Source organism: Bos grunniens, chromosome 1 (genome assembly GCF_055505025.1).
Source record: "Bos grunniens cultivar Pamir isolate PY7600 chromosome 1, Bosgru_T2T1.0, whole genome shotgun sequence".
NCBI lineage: Eukaryota > Metazoa > Chordata > Mammalia > Artiodactyla > Bovidae > Bos > Bos grunniens.
In genome coordinates this window covers 111,219,791-111,244,358 of record NC_141165.1, presented here as the reverse complement: position 1 = coordinate 111,244,358, position 24,568 = coordinate 111,219,791, and the positions used below count along the sequence as shown (strand labels likewise).

Sequence of the window (24,568 nt, the reverse complement as noted above, 5' to 3'; positions counted from 1 at the left end):
CCAACACTGGAGTGGGTTGCCATTTCCTTCTCCAATGCATGAAAGTGAAAAGTGAAAGTGAAGTCGCTCAGTCGTGTCTGACTCTTAGCGACCCCATGGACTGCAGCCTACCAGGCTCCTCCATCCATGGGATTTTCCAGGCAAGAGTACTGGATTGGGGTGCCATTGCCTTCTCCGCTTAGTTCCTGTACCAGAGTTCAAACCCTGGTCACAGAGTGAAAGCATCCTAACCACTGGACTGCCAGGGAATTTCCTTATCTATGTGTGGAATTAACAATTCCTTAGTTAATTGATTTTCCTCCTCAAGCAGTCTTGTGGATTGTTTGAGATTGCCAGTGCCACCCCCATGCACGGACACAATTCGAGCACAGAAACATAACTTTAAGTTAGACTAGACTACCTTATTGGAGAAGGCAATGGCACCCCACTCCAGTACTCCTGCCTGGAAAATCCCATGGACGGAGGAGCCTGGTAGGCTGCAGTCTGTGAGGTCGCTAAGAGTCGGACACAACTGAGCGACTTCACTTTCACTTTTCACTTTCATGCATTGGAGAAGGAAATGGCAACCCACTCCAGTGTTGTTGCCTGAAGAATCCCAGGGACGGGGGAGCCTGGTGGGCTGCCGTCTATGGGGTCACACAGAGTCGGACACGACTGAAGTGACTTAGCAGTAGCAGCAGACTACCTTATTAAAGCCAAGCATCTGACAGGCTTTTCCAGGGTCAGAATTATTGCTGGATTTTTATAAGCACCAGCATTGTGGTCCTCAGACCACTAGCCTAATGTCTCAGGCACTTTAATGGCTTCTAATGTCATCAGCAACTAAACTAGAGCTCATGTGTTGGGGGGAGCTTAATCAAAGTTTAGAATATAACTAGATCTAATAACAATAGAATAAATATCAACATCTTTATAGCTTTCTATTGTTTTTCTCTATTGAAATTTGTCTTATAGGCAATAGAGCACACAGATATGAGGCATATAGCACAATGGAGTTTTACGTCTGTACATATCTTTGTAGGGTGACTCCCCAGTGATCCATGCCCTTCAATTGTATGACAAAGTTGACTTAAAAAGAGAGAGAGAGATTATCCTGGGTCGATCTGACCTAACCATATAGGTCCTTAACAGTGACCTGGTGCTTCTAGAAGAAAGAGATTGAAAGTGTGAGAAGGATTTCAGGTGACGGAGATTCTTCATTGCTGGTTTTAAAGATGAAGGAGGCCACTGGGCCAGGACTGTAGGCAGCTTCTAGGAGCTGAAGGCCCTTCCCTGGTTAACAACTAGCAAGGAAATGAGAAACTCAGTCTGACAACTGAAAGGAACTGAATTTAGCTAACAATTTGAATGAACTTGGTAGCAGATTCTTCTCCAGAGCCTTCAGAAAGGAACACAGCCCTGCTGACATCCTGATTTCCACCTGTGAGATCCTGAGCAGAGAACCCTGCCACACTGCAGCCCAGACTCCTGACCTGCAGAACTGTGGGAAAATAAATAATCCTTGTTGTAAAATGTAGTTATTATATTTTTATGTATTTATTGTTTGGCTGTGCTGGGTCTTCGTTGCTGTGCACGGGCTTTCTCTGGTTGTGAGCAGGGGCTTCTCTGTTGCAGTGCACGGGCGTCGGGCGTCTCACTGTGGTAGTTTCTCTTGTTGCAGAGCACTGGCTGTAGGCGTGCAGGCTCAGGAGTTGTGACACATGGACTTAGTTGCTCCATGGCACGTGGAATCTTCCCGAGAGAACCTATGTCCCCTGCACTGGCAGGAGTCTCACCCACTGTACCACCAGGGAAGTCTGCCCCTTGTTTTTAAGCTATTAAGTTTGTGTTGATTTCTTGCATAGCAATAGAAAATGAATTAACCAACTACTACCCAGGTCAAGATATAGAGTGTTTATAGACTATTCAGCGTATTTCTAGCACTCTAGTTTAGCCCCTTGCAGTGAAAAATGCACTTTCGCATATCATAGTATTGAATTTTCACAACAACCCAGTAAACCAAGGTCCTCAGACATGCAGATGACACCACCCTTATGGCAGAAAGCAAAGAGGAACCAAAGAGCCTCTTGAAAATGAAAGAAGAGAGTGAAAAAGCTGGCTTAAACCTCAACATTCAAAAAATGAAGTTCATGGCATCTGGTCCCATCACTTCATGGCAAATAGATGGGGAAACAATGGGAACAGTGACAGACTTTATTTTCTTGGGCTCAAATTCACTGTCGATGGTGACTGCAGCCATGAAATTAAAAGATGCTCCACTTGCTCCTTGGGAGAAAAGCTATGGCCAACCTAGACAGCATATTAAAAAGCAGAGACACTACTTTGCCGGCAAAGGTCTGTTTAGTCAAGGCTATGGTTTTTCCAGTAGTCATGTATGGATGTGAGAGTTGGACCATAAAAAAAGTTGAGCGATGAAGAATTGATACTTTTGACTGTGGTGCTGGAGAACTCTTGAGTGTCCTTTGGACTGCAAGGAGATCAAACCAGTCCATCCTAAAGGAAATCAGTCCTGAATATTCATTGGAAGGACTGATGCTGAAGCTGAAGCTCCAATATTTTGGCCACTTGATGTGAAGAACTGACTCATTTGAAAAGACCCTGATGCTGGGAAAGATTGAAGGCAGGAAGAGAAGGGGGCAACAGAGAATGAGATGGTTGGATGGCATCACCGACTTGATAGATGTGAGTTTGAGCAAGCTCCAGGAATTGGTGAAGGACAGGGAAGCCTGGCGTGCTGCAGTCCATGGGGTCACAAAGAGTTGGACACGACTGAGCGACTGAACTGAACTGAAGCCAAGGTCCACGTCCAGTTAACTTAGGAAATCAGAGGATTGGTATCCTACACGTTTTTGTTTAGTCTCAACGTTGTGTCTGACTATTTTGCAACCGCATGGACTCTATCCCACCAGGCTCCTCTGCCCATGGGATTTCCCAGGCAAGACATAACAGCCAGCAAGCCTAGTATCATTTGGGGAAAGGAAGCCCCCTCCTACCACCATTTCAGTAACAAAATGCGGTCTCTATGAATGGTGCCCCCTCTGCCATCACCCATCTCCTTAGCTCCCTAAGAAACCTTGGCAAGTCACACTGACTTGCTTTCTTTACCTTTAAGAGATATTTGGACTAGCTTTCTCTGAGGTCCCTTTCAACATTCTCTGAATCTACAGGTATTTCTACCTCAGATAGCATGTGTAAGATGCTTAGCTTTTAGAGAAAAGAAAGAAAAAAAAATTCTTAAAGTTTTGTAGGGGGAATTCAAGGTTCAGTAAAAACTCAAACCACTGTGATCTCTAAGGAGCTAGGCACTCCTCGAGTTCCCAACACTGGACGGGGTGTGGCCGGACAGCTCAGCACAGTGTCCTCATTCCTTACCTCCCGGAGGTGGCGCTCCTGTGCTCGAGTTCCTAGATAGAGAATTGATTGCCTCCATTTCTTCTTGGTCTTGTCCTTCTTTCCCCTCCTGAGTTCTAATTCCCTGCCGGAAAAATAAAAGGACCCATGTTGGTACGTACACATCACTACCCTTATTTCACAAGTGTCCCTCTCATACCGCTCTTTCTAAATGGTTTAGGGAAATTTATCTCTGCCCATTTTTCTCATTTAGTCCCATTCGTGGCCCAAATAGCCCTTATTATGGCTAATGAATGATATGGAATGATGCTCTTTGGAGGAAAATTTAAGCTATGGGCTTTTAAAGAGAAGCCAAGACATTTTAGAGAAGTAGGAACCTTACTTGCAAATAATCAAAACTATCCCTTCTGATTTTGCATAAAGATCTTTATGTCTGCTCTTACAACCACCTCCGTATAAATTTCCTTCACCATCAATGTTCAAGATAAACATAAAGTTGAATAATGACTCGGTTATGTTTTTAAATTATTTTTATTCCATTTATACAGTACAGCTTAAGTGAAAATTCTTTCTGAGCTCCGAGAAACACTGACCTTTTAAACAGTTCAGACTGCTTGAAATTTAGTCGGGAAATGTCTTTGTCCCAGTTGACCATAAGAGGGCGATGTAGGTACACATATTCCTCTTTAAAAATACCTTTTGTTATCTAGTGCTGCATGTTTAAAGAATTAATGTGAGGTTCAGTAATTGATTTGCTTTGCTTGACTTAACTCTGATAGTAAATATAATTAACATTTGAATGGAAATGGTAATTGTTTCCGGTGTGATATACATGTTTCTTTGTAACACTTACTTGACACAGAATAGCTGAGTGTACTAACTTAACCTAGCAAAAATTGTGACTTTAAAATCACTTTTGATCCCCATTCCAGTAGATATTTTCTTTGGGCCCCAGGTGTGTTCTCTGGCCTGTGCAACCTTGATGTGTTGATATAATAAGGAACTTTGGGCAAGATGAGATGACATGGTAATGCTTCATTTAGTAGCATGTTGAGAAATTGCTTTTGAATAAGCCAAACATTTACCCTACCCCCCAGTTTTCTTTGATAGTCACGTTTGCCAGAAAAGCATTTATAATGCTGTTTGCTTTTCAATTGAGACCTTGAACCTGCAAAGAATTTGCAGATGCCTAAGAAAAAGGATTAAATATGCCCCTGTCAAATAGGGCATCTTCTTTGAAGGGAATAAAACCAAAATAACTTTGAGTAATATAGATAATATCAAGAAGTCAAAGAAGGGGCCTCCCTGGTGGCTCACTATGAAAGAGCCCACCTGCCAGTGCGGGAGACATGGGTTCAGTCCCTGTTGTGGGAAGACCCCACATGCCACAGGGGCAGCTGAGCCTGTATGCACCAGAACTGTGGAGCCTGTGCTCCAGAGTCCAGGAGCCACAACTAGAGAAAGGCCCCTGCAGCAGCGAAGACCCAGAACTGCCATAAATAGATAAAGAAAAGAAAAAATGAACTGGAGCGAGCAGATAGGCATTGGAAGGAGGTAGAATTTTTTTTTTTTTTTGATAAAAAAAAGAAGCTGAAAATAGTCATGAGTAGGAAACTTACTTAAATTTCAATTTCTAAGTCATATGAGCACTTGGATTTTGAATTGTGGTTAAACAGGTGAGACTATAGAATTGCTGGATTATGATCAAGATTTGAACCTTGGGGTGTATAAGGGAATGACACAAAATGATTGGTGGTTTTTGGAAGATTATAAACTTGAATAATAAGTGTTAGAAATGAATAAATGTACACTTTTCCAGAAAAAAGCCTAAAAGAAAATGGCTGGTATCCACAGACATCTTGTTTTGGGAAGTGATATAACACAGTGGTTAAGAGCATGGACTTGGGGGCTCACCTGCTTGGATTAGATCCTGACTTTGCTACTTCCTGGCTCTGGAACTGAGGTCAAGTTACTTAACTGTTTTGAAAGGTAGGACCTATCTTGAAGGGTGATCGTGAGCGTCTGATGAGAGAATACATTTAATTGCTCAGAACAGTGTCTGGTGCAGAGTAAACGTGCAGGAAATATTAGGCATCCCTGTTGAAGCATGTAAAGTGCTCTGTTTCCACTGAAAAATTCCAGTGGCATTTTCTGAGGGAGGAGTTTGGTAAGAAGGGTGTTGACTGTCACTGTGAAAGGTGTCCTGATGCTTGTGTGATCATGTGTAACTACCCTACAAGCATGAGTACACACTGCTGATGCAATTTTTTTTTTTTTTTTTTAATTTGGCCACACTGGATCTTAGTTGAGGCATGTGAGATCTAGATCTAGTTCCCTGACCAGGGATGGAACCCCAGCCCCCTGCATTGGGAGTCTTAGCCACTGGACCCCCAGAGAAGTCCCTGATGCAATTTTACTATTTTTCATTGTGTATAAGGACTTTTGAACCTTTTGTATTGTGGAGAGTAATTCTTTAGACCTTGTGTCAGTGGTTTGTTTTCTGTGTTCAGTGATGGTTTTCTGAGTTAATATTTGATTGTGGGACCCATTGATCGAAACTTTTGAATGAGCTGAGAAACATTAAGGACTAATACTGCCATGCATATATAAATGTGAATTTAAGTTGTTACTTGCCTCGCAGGCATTTGGGTGAGCCGTAACCCCAGATAGTGCTTAGATCTACACATTTCCTTGGTTTTTGCCTGCTTTTATCTTGAGAAAAACATGCTTCATCAGAGGGAATGGTCAATGTCCCCTTTCCCCTTCTGTCCACAAACATCCTCACACCCATTTTAGATCTTCCTATTTTTGTGCAAAGCAGAACTTTTTGTAGGAGAGGGAAAGTCTGGGATTTCTTTGAGATGTGACAGCCGGAGGTTGTCAGCAGGCTAACAAACATAGGAGCATAATTGTGTTTTAACTTGAAACATTTTTTATGTATGACTTGTTGAAAGAGAATTTCAGAATATCTTTTTTTCTTTCAGAAACCAACAGCCTAGAACTATCTCAAGGCTTAGGAACTTTTCCTTCTGGTTATTATTACAAAGATCAGTGGAGGCCCAGGAGATTTAAGATGCGCCAGTTTAATGACCCTGACAACATTACAGAATGCTTACAGAGAAAAGTGGTGTACTTGTTTGGTGACTCGACAATCAGGCAATGGTTTGAATACCTCACTACGTTTGTTCCAGGTTGGTACTTTGCTTTTTGTTTCATAACTCCCATACACACAAGATCCAGCTCTGAAATAAGCAGACCCAGTCTGGTGCCTGCAGAAAGGCATCAGATGAGGGAAAACTGACTTCTCCGAAGGACTAAAGGCGAGTCCTGATGCTGGAGAGATGAGTGATAGTTTCTGACCAGTGGTGGGGCTGGCATGCATCAACAAAAGCTCTGGCTGCCTGTTGCAGTTCAAAGCACTGACAAGCCGTGTGACCCTGGACGAGTCATCTGCTTCTCAGGGCTTCGTTTCTCCAAGTGTGCGATAAGGTGCTGGACACTCACCTCACAGGTGTGAGGTGACACCCTTCTGACAGTCTAGGCTGTGAAATGGAAGTGAACATTTCCTGTTGTTTCTCTTCTAGTTCTGTTTGGTCCTACTCCAAGTTTATAACAGATTTAAGTGGAAGGAGTCAGACAAACTGTAGTCCAATTTACTGCATCCAGGCAACAGAGTGTCCCCGTGTCACCCATTGGGTGGTCGCTGTGTGACTCTGAGATGAGCTGCCTCTCACCAAGGGAGTCTGGCCAGTCCAGCCTTCTTAGCTTCCTGGTCTCACGGCTGGGCTCTGGGCAGCTCTTCAGACTTGGAATAAAACCCTGCTTATCGGAGGGCCGTCCCTTATTCTCAGGAGGCCTTTTCCTCTTCCCAGAAAGGGTGTGGATAGAGCGAGGAGGGGCGGATCCAGGGCAGCAGGACTGAAAACCCTGCTTAGAGTTTACAGAGCTGACGAACAGCTTTGTGGGAAATGTGTTTTGTTTTTTTTTTTTCATTTTAAATTAATTTTTATTAGAATATAGTTGATTTACAATGTTGTGTTAGTTTCTACTGTACAACAAAGTGAATCAGCTATACATGTACACATATCCCCTCTTTTTTTAGATTTCATTCCCATTTAGGTCACCACAGAGCACTGAGCAGAGTTCCCTGTGTTATACAGTAGTTATCTATTTTATTATCTATTAAGTTTACTATCTATTTTATTATCTATTATCACTAATTATCTTTTACACAGGTAGTGTATATATGTCAATCCCAGTTTCCCAGTTCATTCCACTCCCCCATCCCTCCTTAATATCTGTAAGTTTGTTCTCTAACATCTGTGTTTCTATTTCTACTTTGCAAATAAGTTCATCTGTACCATTTTGTGAGAACTATTTTTGATGGCTGTTTATGGACAGGACTTTTCACAAAACAAAATTCCACAGTTGTGAGGGGTTGTGTGTGGTGTTTTTCATTTTTCTCTTCTGTTTATTATATCAACTTAGTTTCAAGTTTCATTTGAAGGAAAGGAGGAAGTAGATATGACCCCCATAAGTAGAAAATTAATTATGATTTTGATTTGCTTATTTAAAAAAAAATTGAAACAGACATAGCAGAGTTCTAGTTGATAAAAGACAAGTTAAGCAGGAGAAGGGAAACCATTTGTATGGCATGATGCTAGGCACAGTTTGGTGCTGACCAGGCAGAGCCTTCCAACAGTCGGTATTTGCTTGGTTCTTAAGTTCTAATGAGCTTGGTATTTCCTTTAATAGCAGTGATCGCATTGAGTGTCTTGTTCATTTTCCACTGTAGCCTTTGCAGACAGATTTTTGCCTGATAAAGCCTTGTGTCAGTGCTTGATCTTAATCTGAAGAAAGAATGGTAAATTGAGCTTTTATGCAATTTAATTGAGGCCAAATGCTAAGTAGTAAGGAGAATGAGGTATGAGATTCTAGAAGAGCCTGGGTGGGACCTCATGGAAAAAAAAGTGAAACCTTAACTTTAACCCTTAAAAGTAAATAATATGGGACAATTATAGTTTGATGTTACTTCTTCAGAATTGACTGTAAACTCCTTGAGGGCAAGGACTGTGACTTATCCATCTGAGCATTGCTGACTTTTTTTTTTTTTAAGCTAGGAAACTAATTTATTATTTACTTTCTTTTTTTTTTCTTTTTGGCCATGCCATGCAACATGTGGGATCTTAGTTCTGCCACCAGGGATACAACTCCTGTCTCCTTCGGTGGAAGGGTAGAATCTTAACCACTGGACCACCAGGGAAGTCCTGCCTTGCTGGCTTATAACACATTGGTGCTGGCACAGAATAGATGCCTGCTGCTGCTGCTGCTAAGTCACTTCAGTCGTGTCCAACTCTGTGCGACCCCATAGACGGAAGCCCACCAGGCTCCCCCGTCCCTGGGATTCTCCAGGCAAGAACACTGGAGTGGGGTGCCATTGCCTTCTCTGGAATAGATGCTTAGGCAATGTTAATTCAGTTGGGTTGCCAATGGCTATTTAATCTGGTCTGTATAAGGCACTTGTAGGACTCTTTAGGGATATGAGACAAATCCTTTTTCCTCATGGGGTCAATGTTCAGCTGTGAATTATACAGCTTCTTTTAGGGGTAATGAGGGAGGATCATCACTGATTCCTGGAATCATCAGAGGAGCTGGACTTGGAAACACAACTTAGATAAAGGGGAGGGAGTGAAGGGAATTCTAATTTGTGCTGCTGTCTTTGTTACGACACAGAGAGAAGTTTTCTAAGACATTAACAGAGTTTTCCATGCATAGGGTGAAATTGAAAGTCAGAAGAAGCAAGGTTGCTTCTTTTCTTTTGCTTATTATAAAAAGAGGTATTTGGTTACTGTTATGTGTTTGTTAAAAAGCCAAAGTTATAGTTCTTGACCTGGAAGAAATATTTATCTGTTAGAACAATAATGTGTAAATGTCAAATTGATGTTTAGATATCAACAGTCAGTCAATACAAACAGGAAGATTTCTTGGCCTAACAGTTAGAGGTAAACAGGTTATTTTACTTCTGAGGTCTAGAATCTATTGCTGATGATATTACTTGTAATTTCTTGCTTATGGAGTGACTTAATAAATATGTTAGAATACAGGTCCATTGAAGCTGGGGAGAGGTGCCAAGATGAAGTGAAGTAAGTGTTTACATTTGTACCTTTTTGTTGTTTTACTTTAAAAAAAATTCTTTTTTATTTGAAGGATAATTGCTTTGTAGAATTCTGTTGGTTTCTGCCAGACAGCAACATGAATGAGCCATAGGTATACAGATGTTCCCTCCCACCTCTCTCCCCATTGTTGTTATACTTTTATTAAAAAAAGTTGTTCTTTGAAGCCACTAACTAAAGAATAATAAAAGTATATGGCTTTGTTTAACCATTCTTATGAGTCTGACTTTTCCTTATTTCAGATTTAGTGGAGTTTAACTTGGGTAGCCCCAAGAATGTGGGTCCATTCCTGGCAGTGGACCAGAAGCACAACATCCTGCTCAAATACCGCTGCCATGGTCCACCCATCCGCTTCACGACCGTCTTTAGCAGTGACCTCCGTTATGTGGCTAATGAGCTGAATGGCATCGTGGGAGGGAAGAACACAGTGGTTGCCATAGCTGTGTGGTCTCATTTCAGCACCTTCCCCTTGGAAGTGTATATTCGGCGGCTCAGAAACATCCGTCGGGCTGTGGTCCAGCTCCTGGACCGAAGCCCTAAGACTGTGGTAGTCATCCGGACAGCCAATGTCCAAGAGCTGGGACCTGAGATTAGCCTTTTCAACAGCGACTGGTATAACTTTCAGCTGGACACCATCCTTCGGAAGATGTTCTCAGGGGTTGGAGTATATCTTGTTGATGCCTGGGAGATGACCCTGGCCCATTATCTACCCCACAAGTTACATCCAGATGAAGTTATTGTGAAGAACCAAGTGGACATGTTCTTGTCCTTTGTGTGCCCCTTGGAGACCTAGCCTGCCAGAGGGGACTGGAGGAATCGCTTTCAGTGACCTTCTCTTTCACCTGCACTACAAAAAGATAAACTTTTTTACATAGGTGGCCCCATGGAGAGATGGCTTCTATATGTATTGAAAATTTAGAAAGGAGCTGGACTTTATATAATCATTGTAAGGAGCTTGGAAAATGCAGATTACACTTATATCTACCTATAGGATTTTTTTCCTATCTTGACTTAGCCACGGGTGAACCATTATTAACAGCATATACACATTATACTGCCCTTGTAACCAAAGATACTAATGAATGTGTCTGAACTAGCTTCTCTTGGCAGGGGATATTACTGTGCTATAAAGTGTGAAAAATGTTCTGACCTAAGTAAGGGGCAAGTTTGGTTGGCAGTGGAGTGTTTGTAGTTTATCTGGTAAAGGAGCATATTTGCATGAATAGCATAATTGGTCCATCTTCAGTGGAGGTGAATTTAACCCAAGGCTTGCAGTCAGTGGCTCCTGTAACACACTGAAGACAGCTATGTCTCAAGAGTTTCTTTTGATGATCCAGTTTTTTCTGAATTACTTGAAAAGGCCAGTATCCTTGGTCAGAACTTTCTAATGAGAATATTTACAGTGTCCTACTTTAATCTGGAAAAGAAGCAAAAGGGAAAGATGAAAGCAGTATATATATAATTGATATTTGTATTGGGTGATTGTTACTTGATTCAGCTAAGGATGAATACTTATTCTAAAATAGCCACTTTTGGAACTGAAAGGGAAAATATATAAAGGCAGCTTTATTTTTGTGTTCTGAAGTTCAGGGGTTTTAAGAATTGACTTTTATGTAAAGATTGCTATTGTTTGTTATAAAGTTGTGCAAATTATTTCCAGCAATACCGAGTGTTTCTTTTTTGGTTGTTATTTTGAATTGCATACCCAAATTAGAAATTAAAATCTAATTAAAGATTAAATTTATATATTGAAACCTGTGAAGGGTTGATTTGGGCATAAGGTAATACTTATGTTTGGAAGTAAAAGGTGCTATTCTTACTGGCTACCTTAAAATAATTGAATTATCAATTTTACCTGACTGTCTTTATCTTATTAATTTTAAATAAGTTTAAGTTGATTTGTGACCACTTAGTCCTCTTTTCTTTTTAAGCCACATAGAGCCTAGTTTTATTTATCCCTAAAGGAACATGTGATGGACATGACTTTGGGTAAACTCCGGGAGATGGTGAGGGACAAGGAAGCCTGGTGTGCTGCAGACCATGGGGTTGTGAAGAGTTAAATACGACTTGGCGACTGAACAATAACAAAGGAACATGTGAAGAAACGGGAGGCTTCAGAAATGAAGAAAAATGCCTAATGCATTAAAAAATACACTCAGAAGAATGGGTCAAAGAATCTGAGTTTTTAACTTAAAACAGAGATACTGAGATCTTCCTTTCCTAGCCTTGAGGGCCAGCTTTAAGTTTGTAAAATAAATAAATATAATTTTAAATTATTTTCCGAGTCTGAAGTAGACCAGGTAGTTAAATATATTAATATAGTTGAATTTTAATGGTCTTTAAGCTTTAGAGTGTTTAATGATCATTTATTTGAGCAAAATGCAGAAAATTGTGGAGTCAGCCTTAGTGGCAGACATCCGAGGATTCTGATGCAATGGTGGTAGTCTACATTTTGAGAAACACCAAGGGAAGAGGGAAGATAGAACTAAGAAAATAATATTTTTTTGTCTTATTTTAGGGGCTTTCCCCATAACATTTAATTCTGACTAGGATCTAATAATGTAGGCAATATTAGCTCCATTTTATAGATGAAGAACTTGAGTTTGGATTTGAACTAAGGTGCATGACAGTCCATAGCCCTTTTCAACAGGAACTTTTTGGACTTCGTAAAGTTTTATTTTTCATGAAAGAACTTTGGAGCATTTTCTCAAGTGTCACTGGGGAAGGCTGAGTCATGTCTTCCTAGGAGAATTTCAATTTTCACTGCCCCTCCGGAGCTTTGGAGTGATGCTACTTGTTTGTATAAATGATTTCATGTGACCTCATCTAGTTATTTTTTGATTTAGTGACATTATGTCCTAAAGATTTGATGATACAGTTTCTTAAAGTATGCTCATTCATTCTGTCCTCCTTCTAATTTGTCTTTCTACACCCATGTGGAAATTTAAAAAAAAGCCTAAGTGCAGAGTTTGGAATATTACCTAGGCCATTTCTAGATACAATATTTTAATTTCTTCTAAAAAGTTTAACTTAAGCCAATACCACAGAGTTGTGACTGTTAGCATGCCAATCAAATAATATTTTAATACTTTAAATATATATTTTCCATTGTAAGTATAAAGGATGTTAAATATTGAGTTGGCCATGGAAAAACCTGAATGAACTTTTTAGCTAACCCAATATAAAAAATTATGAAATCTAGAAGAAAACTTATGGATAGGGTCCATAATTCTACCATCTGAATGCAATGAGCATTAGCAATTTGGTTTGATTTCTTCTAGTTTTTTTAAATCACATAGCTGTAATCACAGAGAACATGTGATTTGTATCTTTTTAAATTTAACATATAAATATTTTCCATGTTTTCATGACTTAATTATAAAAGTCTATCTAACAGTTTAGCTGAGTAATATCATTATATACATAGCTTGGCCATTCAGGTTTATAATAAAATATTAAAACAGTGGTTTATATATAGTTTATGTATGTGTGTGTTCTTAGTCGCTCAGTTGTTTCTGACTCTTTGTGACCCCGAGGACAGTAGCCCACCAGGCTCCTCTGTCCATGAGGATTCTCCAGGCAGGAATACTGGAGTGGGTTGCCATGCCATATATGTGTATATATATATAAATGGGGCTTATATATAAACAGTGGGTTAAAATACTGATTTTTATTTTGGAAAGACAGTGTTAACTTCATTTAGTGGGTCTTCTAATATTCTAGAACTCAAATGATTGATTCCATGCTACTTGTGAAAGGGAGACTCCATAATAAAGCCTTTCTATGCAAATTATATCCTATGAAAGTTAAGAGTAACTTTTCACCAAGCAAATATGTTTGGTGTTTCAATATGATCCTTTTTTTTTTTTTTTTACCATTCTGAACAACCATCATTTTATTAAATACCAATTGACTGATACTTCCCAGCTTCAGGTATTAAGTGATACATCAGGGTGCTTGACAAGCACGTAGAAGGTAAGCCTCTATATCTGTGTGTTAGATGCCAGAGGTGAGTCTGTTTCCTGGCTATATTAAAGGAAATAGCAGTTACTCAGAAAGAATTCGGAAATAAATACCCAAGGGAAACAGCAGAAATAAGACCTGCCCCTTCTGAGCCTTCGGTCCTCCCTGCCCCCCAAAAAGCTGCTCAGCATTAGCATTATCTTCGCAGATTTAGCTTGTTGCTCATGCCATAAATCCACTTTTAAGTGTATTCTTTCTTTTATGTTAGCAGTATTCTCTCCAGGGTTTATGCCTACAGTGGAGTGCTTTTGTCTGACTGCTCAGTGTGCAATAAATGACTAAGATATGTGCTTTTTTTCTCTTTGAAAGTGAAACTGCAGTCCCAGAGTGCAAGGGGTGCGTAGGAACCCTGGGAGAGGTGAGGGGTGGTAGAAAACAAGAGGATGGTCCAGGGCAGCGGTTTGGGGGATACAGAAGGTACAAGGGCACAAAATACACTTCAATTTCACTTTGTCTCAAAAGTGCACTTACAGTTTAACTTTTTAAAGAAAGTGTGAACTTAAGTGTGTTATATTTTGCTTTTTATTCTCAGTGGTAAAGAATCCCCCTTGCTGATGCAGGAGACAGTTGGATCCTTGAGGGGGAAAGATCGCCTGGAGGAGGAAATGGCAACCCACACCAGTATTCTTGCCTGGGAAATCGCATGGACAGAGGAACCTGGAGAGCTAAAGTCCATGGGGTCACAAAAGAGTCTGACACGGCTGAGCAACTGAGTGTGCTCGTGTCCACACACTCAAACACACACACACTCACACATTCCTCCTGAGATGAGAGGAAGTCAGCTTCTTTCAAGCTCTGCTGTCTTAAAGCTTTGAAGACCTTCTGGAGTTTAGGTCTAGATGCCCATTCCTGTTGGAGAACCAGACATTTCCTGTCTGATTCTAAAGCTGGATTGTAACACTGCGGGGTGGGTGTGGGGTGGCAATACAGAGATGACAGTAGAAAGTATCCCTAAAGAAAAAAAGCCACAGTGAAACCAAACGTCCTAGAAGAAATCCTTTCAGAGTTGCCTAATAGTTCATTGTTTAAATTCATTCCACATGAAAATTTTTGTGTTAGAGGAACTCTGTTTTACTTACATCTGATTCCTTGTCCTTTAGTTTGTCAATTAAGGCACACAATAGGGACACTGCTTTCTGACTGCTGTGTTTAAAGGGCTCGGTTGTAGAAAGCACCCCCGTTTCCCCCCTCCCTGCCCCGACCCATTTAGGGGGCTGTTCAGAAAAAGCCAAAGAAAAAGAGAAGGTGGATTTAAGGAGGTAACTCTAATGCCCGGCTGTAACTTCACTGAGACATTTTCAAAAGGCATCCCCAAGAAAAACGTTTTATTCATAAATCTGTTTCTGATTCCTCTGCGCAGTTCCAGTCCAGGTCTTGGAGCCTGCCCTTGAGGGGAATGTCCGTGACTTGGGTCAGTACCTTTCTGGCCTGGGAATTTCCAGGGTGCAGAAAAAAAGTCCACGAACTGAGTCCTTGCTGCTCCCTTCCTGCCTCCTCTGCCCCTCCTCTGTGCCCACGCAGCCCCTTTCGAATGAGAGTTTGACCGTGTTCTGTATTTTAGAAAACTGTTCCTTAGCTTCCCCCGCCCCCATCCCTTTCTAGAGCAGTGAGCAGCAAGCCAACGCTATAAAGGGGGCCAGGAGAGGGGCTGGCCTCCTCCAGCCAAGAGGTCAGACACCGAGTTCTTAGAGAAAAAGGCTGCTTAACTGCTGCTGCTGCTGCTTATCATGTAACCTCAAAAGGAAACTGATCATCTTTCTCATGCTCTCACGTACTTGGGTTATTATCGCTGATTACAGCTGGAAACAGTTGATTTGCCTTTACGTATTTGTATGACTTGACTCTTCAAACACAAAGGTATATTTTTATTATTTGGTATTTAGTATGAAAAAGTCTCTTAAATGATGATTTTTTTTTCTTTTTCCCATATCCAGATTCTTTACTTTGGAGTCACTTTCTGATACTTGTTTGGGGGCAAAATATTGGGGGGCAGGTATTTTGGGGAAGGACAATCTGGGATGTCTTTTTAGTTTGGTGATGACTATGAATTATGTCTGTTCTTTTTGAAGCCAGGAAAGACTAAGATGCTGATGGAGGAGGTGGATAGAATGGGTGATGAAAGTATCATAAAACTAATGTACAAACATTTAGTTAGCCAGTGAAGTACAACTATGATACTCCTGGGTAGCAGTCTCCCAGGAGGTTTGAGTGTGGGTTTAGTGGTATATTTCTCACCAAGGGTAGGCATAGAGCTATATCTTTATGGAAAAATTTTTCTGAATAGGTCAAAATGTTGTATAGTTTGTAATTCTTAAGTTACCTTTGTAAAATGAAAGACACGCATTACCAATTTTATGAATGAAGGAAACGTTGAAGTTTGATAACTTGGCGGTTCCTTCAAATCTATTACACTCTGGGATTTTGTATGAATAAAAATGCATTTCTAGGTAGGATGGATTGAAAGTCTCTCCATGAGTATTAGTGAACTGGCTGGCCATCATGAGGTGGGGTGTCTCAGAGGACGACATTTATTACATAAATTTTAAGCACTTGGTAATATATATTCCCTCACTTTAAATCTGGCATCTAAAGAAATACATTAGTGATCAGGTGGGATAAATTTTTGTTTTGGGGTGTTTTTTTTTTTTTTTTTGCCTCTCTTGTCAGTAAGTTGTTTAGACAGTAGAAGGAGAGAAAAATTTCCGAGGCTTATTCACCACCCTCCACAATCCATGCGGAGAAGGCAATGGCACCCCACTCCAGTACTCTTGCCTGGAAAATCCCATGGACGGAGGAGCCTGGTAGGCTGCAGTCCATGAGGTCGCTAAGAGTCAGATACAACTGAGTGACTTCACTTTCACTTTTCACTTTCATGCATTGGAGAAGGAAATGGCAACCTGCTCCAGTGTTCTTGCCTGGAGAATCCCAGGGACGATGGAGCCTGGTGGGCTCCCGTCTGTCTATGGGGTCGCAGAGTCCGACACAACTGAAGCGACTTAGCAGCAGCAGCAGCCACAATCCTTGATAGAGGAGATCAGCCACACAGATTATCTAAATGTTCAGATGACCCTAAAGTCTTTTTATTTGGCTTCAGAGCACAGTGTCTGGTCCACACCTCCCCACCCCCTCATTATAATATCATTTGCTTTGGCTAAAGACACAGTTGGTTAGGGTACAGGGTACAGATGCTATAGAAGAGACAGTCTGGGAAGAGTTAGCACAAGAAGTGGGCCCACAGGGGTTCCCTGGTGGCCTAGTGGTTAGGATTCCAGGCTTTTAATGCCGGGGGGGTGGTGGGGGGGAGCCTCAATTAAATTCCTGGTGGAGGAACTGAGATTCCCTCAAGGTGCGCAACACAGCGGAAAAAGGGAAAAAAAGACATGGGTGCACAGCAAAACATCATGGTCAGCGATCAGCACTATCCATCCTTGCAGGGAGGTGATGACCATGCTCAGCACAAGTTAGTGGTCCAACTTCTGACCTTTCCTCATTGAGGCAAGCCTCTATCATTCTGTTTTGTACTGAAAGGAGTCCAGAAACAAAAAAAAAAGTCCTCTCAGATGTTAAAGACCTGCGGAGAGCCCTGCTGAGAGGGAAGATTTTCTAATGATTCTGGGATCCAGGGTGAACTGCTCCTGAGAAAGCCATTTCCCTTTGGCTCTAAGCTGACACTGATCTGGTGGCCTCTTGATTTTCTCCCCAGGTTAACAGGAAGATCAGGAGGCTGGCTTCACCTTTTGGCTTTCTTGGCCTGATGCTGAACTCCTGATGGTGAGAAAGGTGGATAATCCTCATTCCAGATGTTACCTGGGTCTTGACTGATGTAGTCAAAGTGGGCAGTGGGATGTTTTCTAAAGTTTCTGTGATTCTTGGATTTTTGAACTTGCCTCAAAGTTATTATGAACTTTTTAGGCGTTTTACTGTGATTTCTTGTGAACTAAGAATTTTTTTTTTTTTTGGTGGTTCAGCATCTTTTTAACCAATTTGAATTTCCACTATTTTCCACAAGAGGAGGACTCATGCATATATCTAAGAGGGGAATTCAGCTCTCTGATGACTGGCAGTTTCGGGGTTATGTAATCTCACAGACTCAGAGAGTACCATGCTCCATACAGTTTTGGTGAAGCCCGTCATTAGAGCTAGCATACGTGGTTTCTGATTAAAGCACTTCCTGTTCCTTTAATTTGAGACAGACTATGAGGTAAAACACTTTCCTTCCAAACTAAGTGAATGGAAGTATTTTACTGCTTCTTGGGGAAAGTTCATGGATAGGGAATTAACATTTATTAAACACTCATTTAGGGAGATGACCAACAAGGTCTCATTCAGCTATCACAATGGCATCTGAGGTAGCATCAGTAGCCTTATTTTATAGGCAAGAAAGTGAGGCTCAGAGGGATGGATCATGGATTCAGGGTCACCCAGATCCTAAATGGCAGAGCTTGAGTTAAATCTGAGAGACCTTGTCCCCACAGCCAATGCACCAGGCCACTGGGATATTAGCGGAGGAACAATGGAAAGACATCAACCTCTTTCCAGAGTCCTGACTTCCAAGGGTCCCTCCTTTTCCTTAACTCATACCTGGCTGCCATCCACTCCCTGTTCAGATCTAACTGCTCATTAGTTATGGTAGTTGATAACCTCCATGACCCTTTATGTTTTAAGAAGACCACAGGAAAATCTTTCAGACCTCAAAGAGCAAAGCAAAAGGGTGGAACTGATGGAAGTGGTTGGACTACACTTTGGAGAGAGGCAGCATCTTACTTATTGAGCCGTTTTTGGACACAACAGCTGGAACTGTAAAGGAAGTGGAATCCAGCTGCTTGTTCACATTGCTCCTCTCAGGATGCTTCCTGCCCTGCTGGAAAGCTAAGGCTTGGATACTAGTCATACTAGTCAAGCTAGTCATACTTCCGGTGAAGGGCCCTCTGCTGCTGCTTCTGAAGACAGAAGCTGCAGGCACCTGGCAGATCCATTCACCTGCTCTCTACCATCCCTGCTATCACAGAGTGAGTTAACTACCTGAACTGACTTCTTTGTATGTGGGGGTAGCCCCCAGGATGGAAAATTCCATGCTTTGTATCTATTTTTTCTTTTTTAATTTTTTTGCCTGATTCTTTTCGAGTTTGCTTTTTCTATAGGGTCCACAGTATAGGATGCTTGGTTGCATGCTGAGTTGCTTCAGTTGTGTCCTATTCTTTGCAACTCTTTGGACTGTAGCCCACCAGGACTGTAGCCCTCCTCTGTCCATGGGATTCCCCAGGCAAGAATACTGTTGTGGGTTGCCATGCCCTCCTCCAAGGGATCTTCCTGAACCAGGGATCAAACCTGCATCTCTTATGTCTCCTGCATTGGCAGGGGGGTTCTTTACCACTAGTGCTACCTGGGAAGCTATAAGTATAGGATGAGTGGAGTAATAAATGAATATACTTGGATGGTTAAAAAATAAAATGCTGTGATTAATGGAGGAAGAATTTCAATACCTGTCTTTTAAGGCAGTGTTTCTTAAACTTTAATGGTGTGTAAGAATTACCTGGCGATCTCACTGAACTGTAGATTCTGTTTCAGGAGGTCTGGAGTGAAGCTTGTAATTCTGCATTTTTTAAAAGTGTGGAGTACAATTGTTTTACAATGTGTGTTAGTTTCTATTGTACAGAAAAGTGAATCAGTCACATGGACATATATATCGCCTCTTCCTTGTATTTCCTTCCCATTTAGGTCATCATAATCTGTTTTTAGTCTCTGCTTTCAATTATTTTGGGTGCATACCCAGAAGTGGGATTACTGGATCATATGCTAATTCTGTTTAATATGACCATTTTCTATAGCAGCAGTACCAGGATGCTTTTTAACTCATGTTGTGCGGTGTTTGGCCAAGTGCAGTGAATATGACAGAAAGGGATATGAAGTTCAGAGTAAATAATCTTCAGAATAATTCAGCACCATGACTATTACATCAACCTGTCCAACACACTCACCCTTGCATGTTCACACATTACAGTGTGTGTGCTTACAAGCAAGTGCATGGCTGGGGAGTTAATACACATGGATCAGATCTTTTTGCAAATGTGGACCACTTGAGTGGAATCCTATGTTTAAAAGAAACCTCGGGAGGCTTGTGGGAGATTTAAAAGGATCAGAGCTACAAAGGCAATCTACAGATGTGAATGGAGACTAACCCAACTGAGGGTAGGAATTACAGGAGTTTGGATTTTCATTCTCCTTTCCTTTCTTCTATCTCCTTCTCTCACCTCTGCAGCATATGTGTGCAGGCACTCCATGAATTTTGGTTGAACAAATAAACCAGAATGGAAAGAAAAATGAAATAATTATTTGTTTTCTAACCTGTGAAAAACTATTTTGAAGGCTGTAAGAACTTGCTATTTTATACCTCTGTCCAGGGTAAAGGAGGTGGATTTAATTAGGGGTGGAAGACAAGGGTTGGAGATATGGAAAATGAGCCCTAGGCAAGGCTGCTGAATTTACCCTTGGCATCTCTAGTGGCAGGACAGAGGAACTAGAACTATCTGAAGGATGGCAGATGCTGATATACCTAATGTCAAAATCTAGGGATGGCCCCAGATTGCAGCCAAAATGTTTGTAGCAGAAGGAGGTAGAATGTGTGACAATATTTGCTAAAGAACATGCGGTCTTCATCCCGTTCCTCACTTATATGTTTGTCAATTATCTGGGTTTCATGTCATTCATCTTGTGGGAGAGCTTTCTTAAAATGAAAGATAGCCTTTTTAAGAAAGCCTTTTAAGAAAGGTTACTGTTTATATCTTAGTGTAAATTAATTTTGAAACCCCTTCTTGACATTTTACTGGAAGGGGAGGGCTCCGAGACTGCCCTGATCAGATTGCAGATATGGGGTGACATGCAGCGGCAGGAGAACATTCACTCCGATGTTCTCAGGTGGCATCCTGTCCTCTAGGCTAGGGCTCCAAGTTTGACTCCATGAGTCTCCTCCTCCATATTCTCTTCAAGTTGTGCCAGTGGTACAAACAGGCCACCAGCCTATCATTGATTGAATGATAACCAATCAGTGGAGCCTTGGAGCTTTGAAAAATGGGTATCAACTACAACTATCACAATTGAACGTATGCTATGTACCAAGAGTTGTGCTAGGCATGTCGTGTATACTACCTCATTTAACCTACATGCTGGCTGAATTCAGGGATGTACCCATTTTATGGATGAGAAAACAGAGTCATAGAGAAGTTAATTAAAGCTTCGTGGCTATTAGGTAAATGAAGCTGGGATTTGACTTGAAGCAGGTTTATTTGACTTGTGCTTTTAAGCAAGGGGTGAAGAATATCACAGGCAAGAATTCTAGCTTGGATAAAAGTCTGGGATGAATTAGTGTGCTGTTTTCCAGCATCATTTGTAAGGACTGCATGTTGAGTAGTAGACAGATATGTGAACAGATAGTGTACATTAGTCTGCTCGGGCTGCCGTAACAATACTACATCCGGGGCAGCTTAAATAACAGAAGTTCATTTGCTCACAGTTCTGGAAGCTAGAAGTCCAAGATCAACATGCCAGCGGGTTTCTCCTGAAGCCTCTCCCCTTGGCTGGCAGATGGCTGCCTTCTCATGTGTGCATGTATGGCCTTTCCTCTGCACACACGTCCGTGGTGTCTCTTTCTCTTTTAACAAGGACTTCAGTCAAATTGGATTAAGGCACATCCTAATGGCTTCATTTTAACTTAATTATCCCTTTAAAGGCCCTTATCTCCAAATACAATCACACTCTGAGGTCCTGGGGTGGGGCCTTCAGCATAAGAATTTGGGGAGTACATAATTCAGCCCGTAACAGATCTGATGCAGCTGGATTTTGAAGGGGATGAAAACCAGGCCTAGGGATTTGGTTTTGATGTGTGAGGTCATGGGGTCCAATTGTGGTTGAACAGGGCTTTCCCAGACAAATTTCCAGCTGCTGTTCAATGTGATACTTGTGAGAATGAGGACTATAGGACATGTGGGGAATATTTGGAGAATGAACTTTTGGTACTTTTTTTTTTTTTTTACAGTGGAATGAAGGAGCAGAAAGAGTTGAAATATTAAGTCCTCTAGATGTTTCCAGAAAACTGTTGAGAGTCTTGGTGAGGGCTAAAGGAGCCAGGGGGGAGCTAGGTTGGTTTTAGTTTTGTTGATTTAACTCTTGGCATCATGGATTTAGAACTCAGAGATGAAGTTGGAGCTGGAGTTAGGAATCCAGAGTTTTTAATACAGGTCAGTGTTGACCTGTGGAGTGGGGAAGCTTGCTCAGAGTTCAAAACAGACAGGAGACAAGAACTCTCAGATCTCAAACTGCTGTGTTGTCACGTAGATTTGGAGCATAATACAGAAGTTTTCCAGGACCTCTTTGGCTAAAATAGCATCTCTCTCTCCCTTTGCCTTGCTTTGTTTTTCTTCATAGCACATTATCACAGTCTGGCTTATTTTTCAATTTTTTCTTTTTTGGTTATGCTACATGGCTTGTGGGACCTTAGTTCCCTGACCAGGATAGAACCCTGGCCCCCAGCAATGGAAGTTTGGAGTCCTAACCACTGGACAGCCAGGGAATTCCCCTTTATATTTATATAGCTGTTTTATTACTGTCTGTCTTTTCCAGTAGAATGTAAGCTCCATGAGACCATAGGCTATTTTTGTCCAGGACTGAATTCTTAGTACCTGGAAGAGGGTTCAGAACATTGTAGGTGCCCAATAAATATTTGCTGAAAGAAGCTATAACTAAGTTAAATTTCATGTCTAATAGAATTTAAATTGATGACAGATTGCTAAATATTGTCTTTTTATCTTTCCTTAAAATATTTTTCCTTAACAAGTATCTTTAGATAAATAAACACACTGGCACATATATTTGAGAATCTTAATTTTAAACTGTATAGTTTAAATTTTTGTTTTGTTTCTGTTTGTGTTTATCCTTAAATTCTACTTTCCCCAAATCATGATCATGTAGTCCCTTCTCTGCAGTGGCATCCCTTTATGAGAAAGTAGGTGTGACTTTTTTTTAAAAAATCCAAGTGTTTCAGCAATCTGGTTACTCTTATCAGATTATCTGTTTGCATCTACTCTCTCTGCTGTAATTTTTATAGAAGGTTACTTGTGGAGTCTTCTGCATCATCTCTTTTCCTTTTACTCATCGCACCTGTATTTAAAGATTCATCTCTCCGTGTACCTATGTAGGTGCCAACAGTCTGTTCAAACTTAAGTCTATTGCCTTTCTCTACAATTTTCTCCAGAAGGCCTGCTGTTTTATGGTATTCTGTCTCATAAAATATAGGTCGGCTAGGCATTTAAACCAAGTCCAGCTTACTTCTTTTTTCTAAGAAATCATAAATCAAAGGTACCTGAATCTTCTTGTATTTTATACAGATGTGAAGTCGCTCAGTCATGTCCTTTGTGACCCCATGGACTGTAGCCTACCAGGCTCCTCCATCCATTGGATTTTCCAGGCAAGAGAACTGGAGTGGGTTGCCACTTCCTTCTCCAGGGGATCTTCCTGACCCAGGGATTGAACCCAGGTCTCTTGCATTGTGGGCAGACGCTTTACCATCTGAGACACCAGGGAAGTCTTATTAAATCTAGTTCCTCTTTTTTAGGTAGTCTGAGTGGTATAAACGGCACTAGAATTATTGGGTAAAGTAATTTAGAGCGATAGTTCTCCAACAAATCAGGAATTCTTCCTTAATGGTCTATCAAAATCACTGGGGAGGTGTTTTCAAGGGCCATGCAACCCCATTTTGGGGGTTGCATACCAGAGGGGTGGTATGGGGAGGGAGGAGGGAGGAGGGTTCAGGATAGGGAACACATGTATACCTGTGGTGGATTCATTTCAATATTTGGCAAAACTAATACAATTATGTAAAGTTTAAAAATAAAATAAAATTAAAAAAAAAAGAATCCCCCTCCAAAAAAAAAAGAAATTCAAAATAAATCCCTATAAATGTATGTGAAAAAACCAAGCCCCCAACTCTTTCCCTTCCCAAAGCCCCCAAACTTTAAGTTTTAAATTCTGAATCAAGAGTTCTAGAAGTATAATTCTTCATGATAAAATTCTTCCTCATAGAAGACCCTAATCTAATTTGACAGATATGTGTCACCTGTGTTTAAAAGGGAAGAGAAGATTATGGCCATGAAAATTTTTAAAAAGATAAGTCAACATATAAATCAATCCAGTCAACATGTTTATTAAACAGCTGTGTACTGAGCACTTAGAAATATGGTATCCTATTTCTCTATTAACAAGGCATTATTAAGCTCAAATTATCTCACCTTTCAAATTTAGCCTTTTCTTCTAGGAAAAGAGAAGGTTTAAATCATTACCTAAAAGAAAGTGGAATAATGTTTGGGGGTTTCCTAGCTTCACATCTTTGCAGATGCACATGGGCCAATACCTTACACAAAGGAAGAGTGAAGGGTCTTCTCTCAAAAGCCTTCTTTGCTTAATGACTTCCGATTCCAAAATTCAACAGTGAAACATTCAGTTATTTGGGCTGAATTATCTTCAGATCTTTTTTTCTCTTGAAAAAGTAATTATTCCCATGAAAGGAAACAAAGTTATTTATTTATATTACAATGTGAATCAGTTTATCAGGGTATATTTTTTTTAATTTTTACTTTACATTGAAGTACCATTGGTGGCTCAGATGGTAAAGAATTAGCTTGCAATGTGGGAGACCTGGGTTCAATCCCTGGGTTGGGAAGATCCCCTGAAGAAGGGAATGGCTACCCACTCCAGTATTATTGCTTGGAGAATTCCATGGACAGAGGAGCTTGGCAGGCTACAGTCCATGGGGTCGCAAAGAGTCAGACATGACTGAGCGAATTTCACTTCACTTCATCATTGATGAACAATGTTGTTAGTTTCAGGTGTACAGCAAGGTGATTCAGTTATCAGCATTTTCTTTTTTAAAAAAGTATTTATTTTTGGGTGTCATGAGTCCTTGTTGCCTCGTGGGCTTTTCTCTAGCTGCAGAAAGTGGAGGGCCACTCTGTAGCTGCAGTGTGGGCTTC

At 40.9% G+C, this 24,568-nt stretch overlaps 1 protein-coding gene across 37 annotated transcripts in view; it reads left to right on the top strand.

Annotated features, from left to right (window-relative positions):
* Positions 1-11,278, top strand: part of NXPE3 (neurexophilin and PC-esterase domain family member 3) — a 55,316-nt gene extending 44,038 nt beyond the window's left edge. For 15 of the 37 annotated variants that reach the window (XM_086408696.1, XM_086408658.1, XM_086408838.1 and 12 more), the window contains 2 exons: positions 6,336-6,542; positions 9,767-11,278. In XM_086408696.1, coding sequence (XP_086264822.1) covers positions 6,336-6,542; positions 9,767-10,317 — 758 coding nt within the window. In that variant the 3' untranslated portion in view covers positions 10,318-11,278. Of the gene's footprint in view, positions 1-1,660; positions 2,082-5,170; positions 5,341-6,335; positions 6,543-8,541; positions 9,495-9,766 lie in introns of those variants that run through there. The other 22 variants (XM_086408762.1, XM_086408751.1, XM_086408742.1 and 19 more) reach the window with 9 other exon arrangements.
* The last annotated feature ends 13,290 nt before the right edge of the window (positions 11,279-24,568 follow it).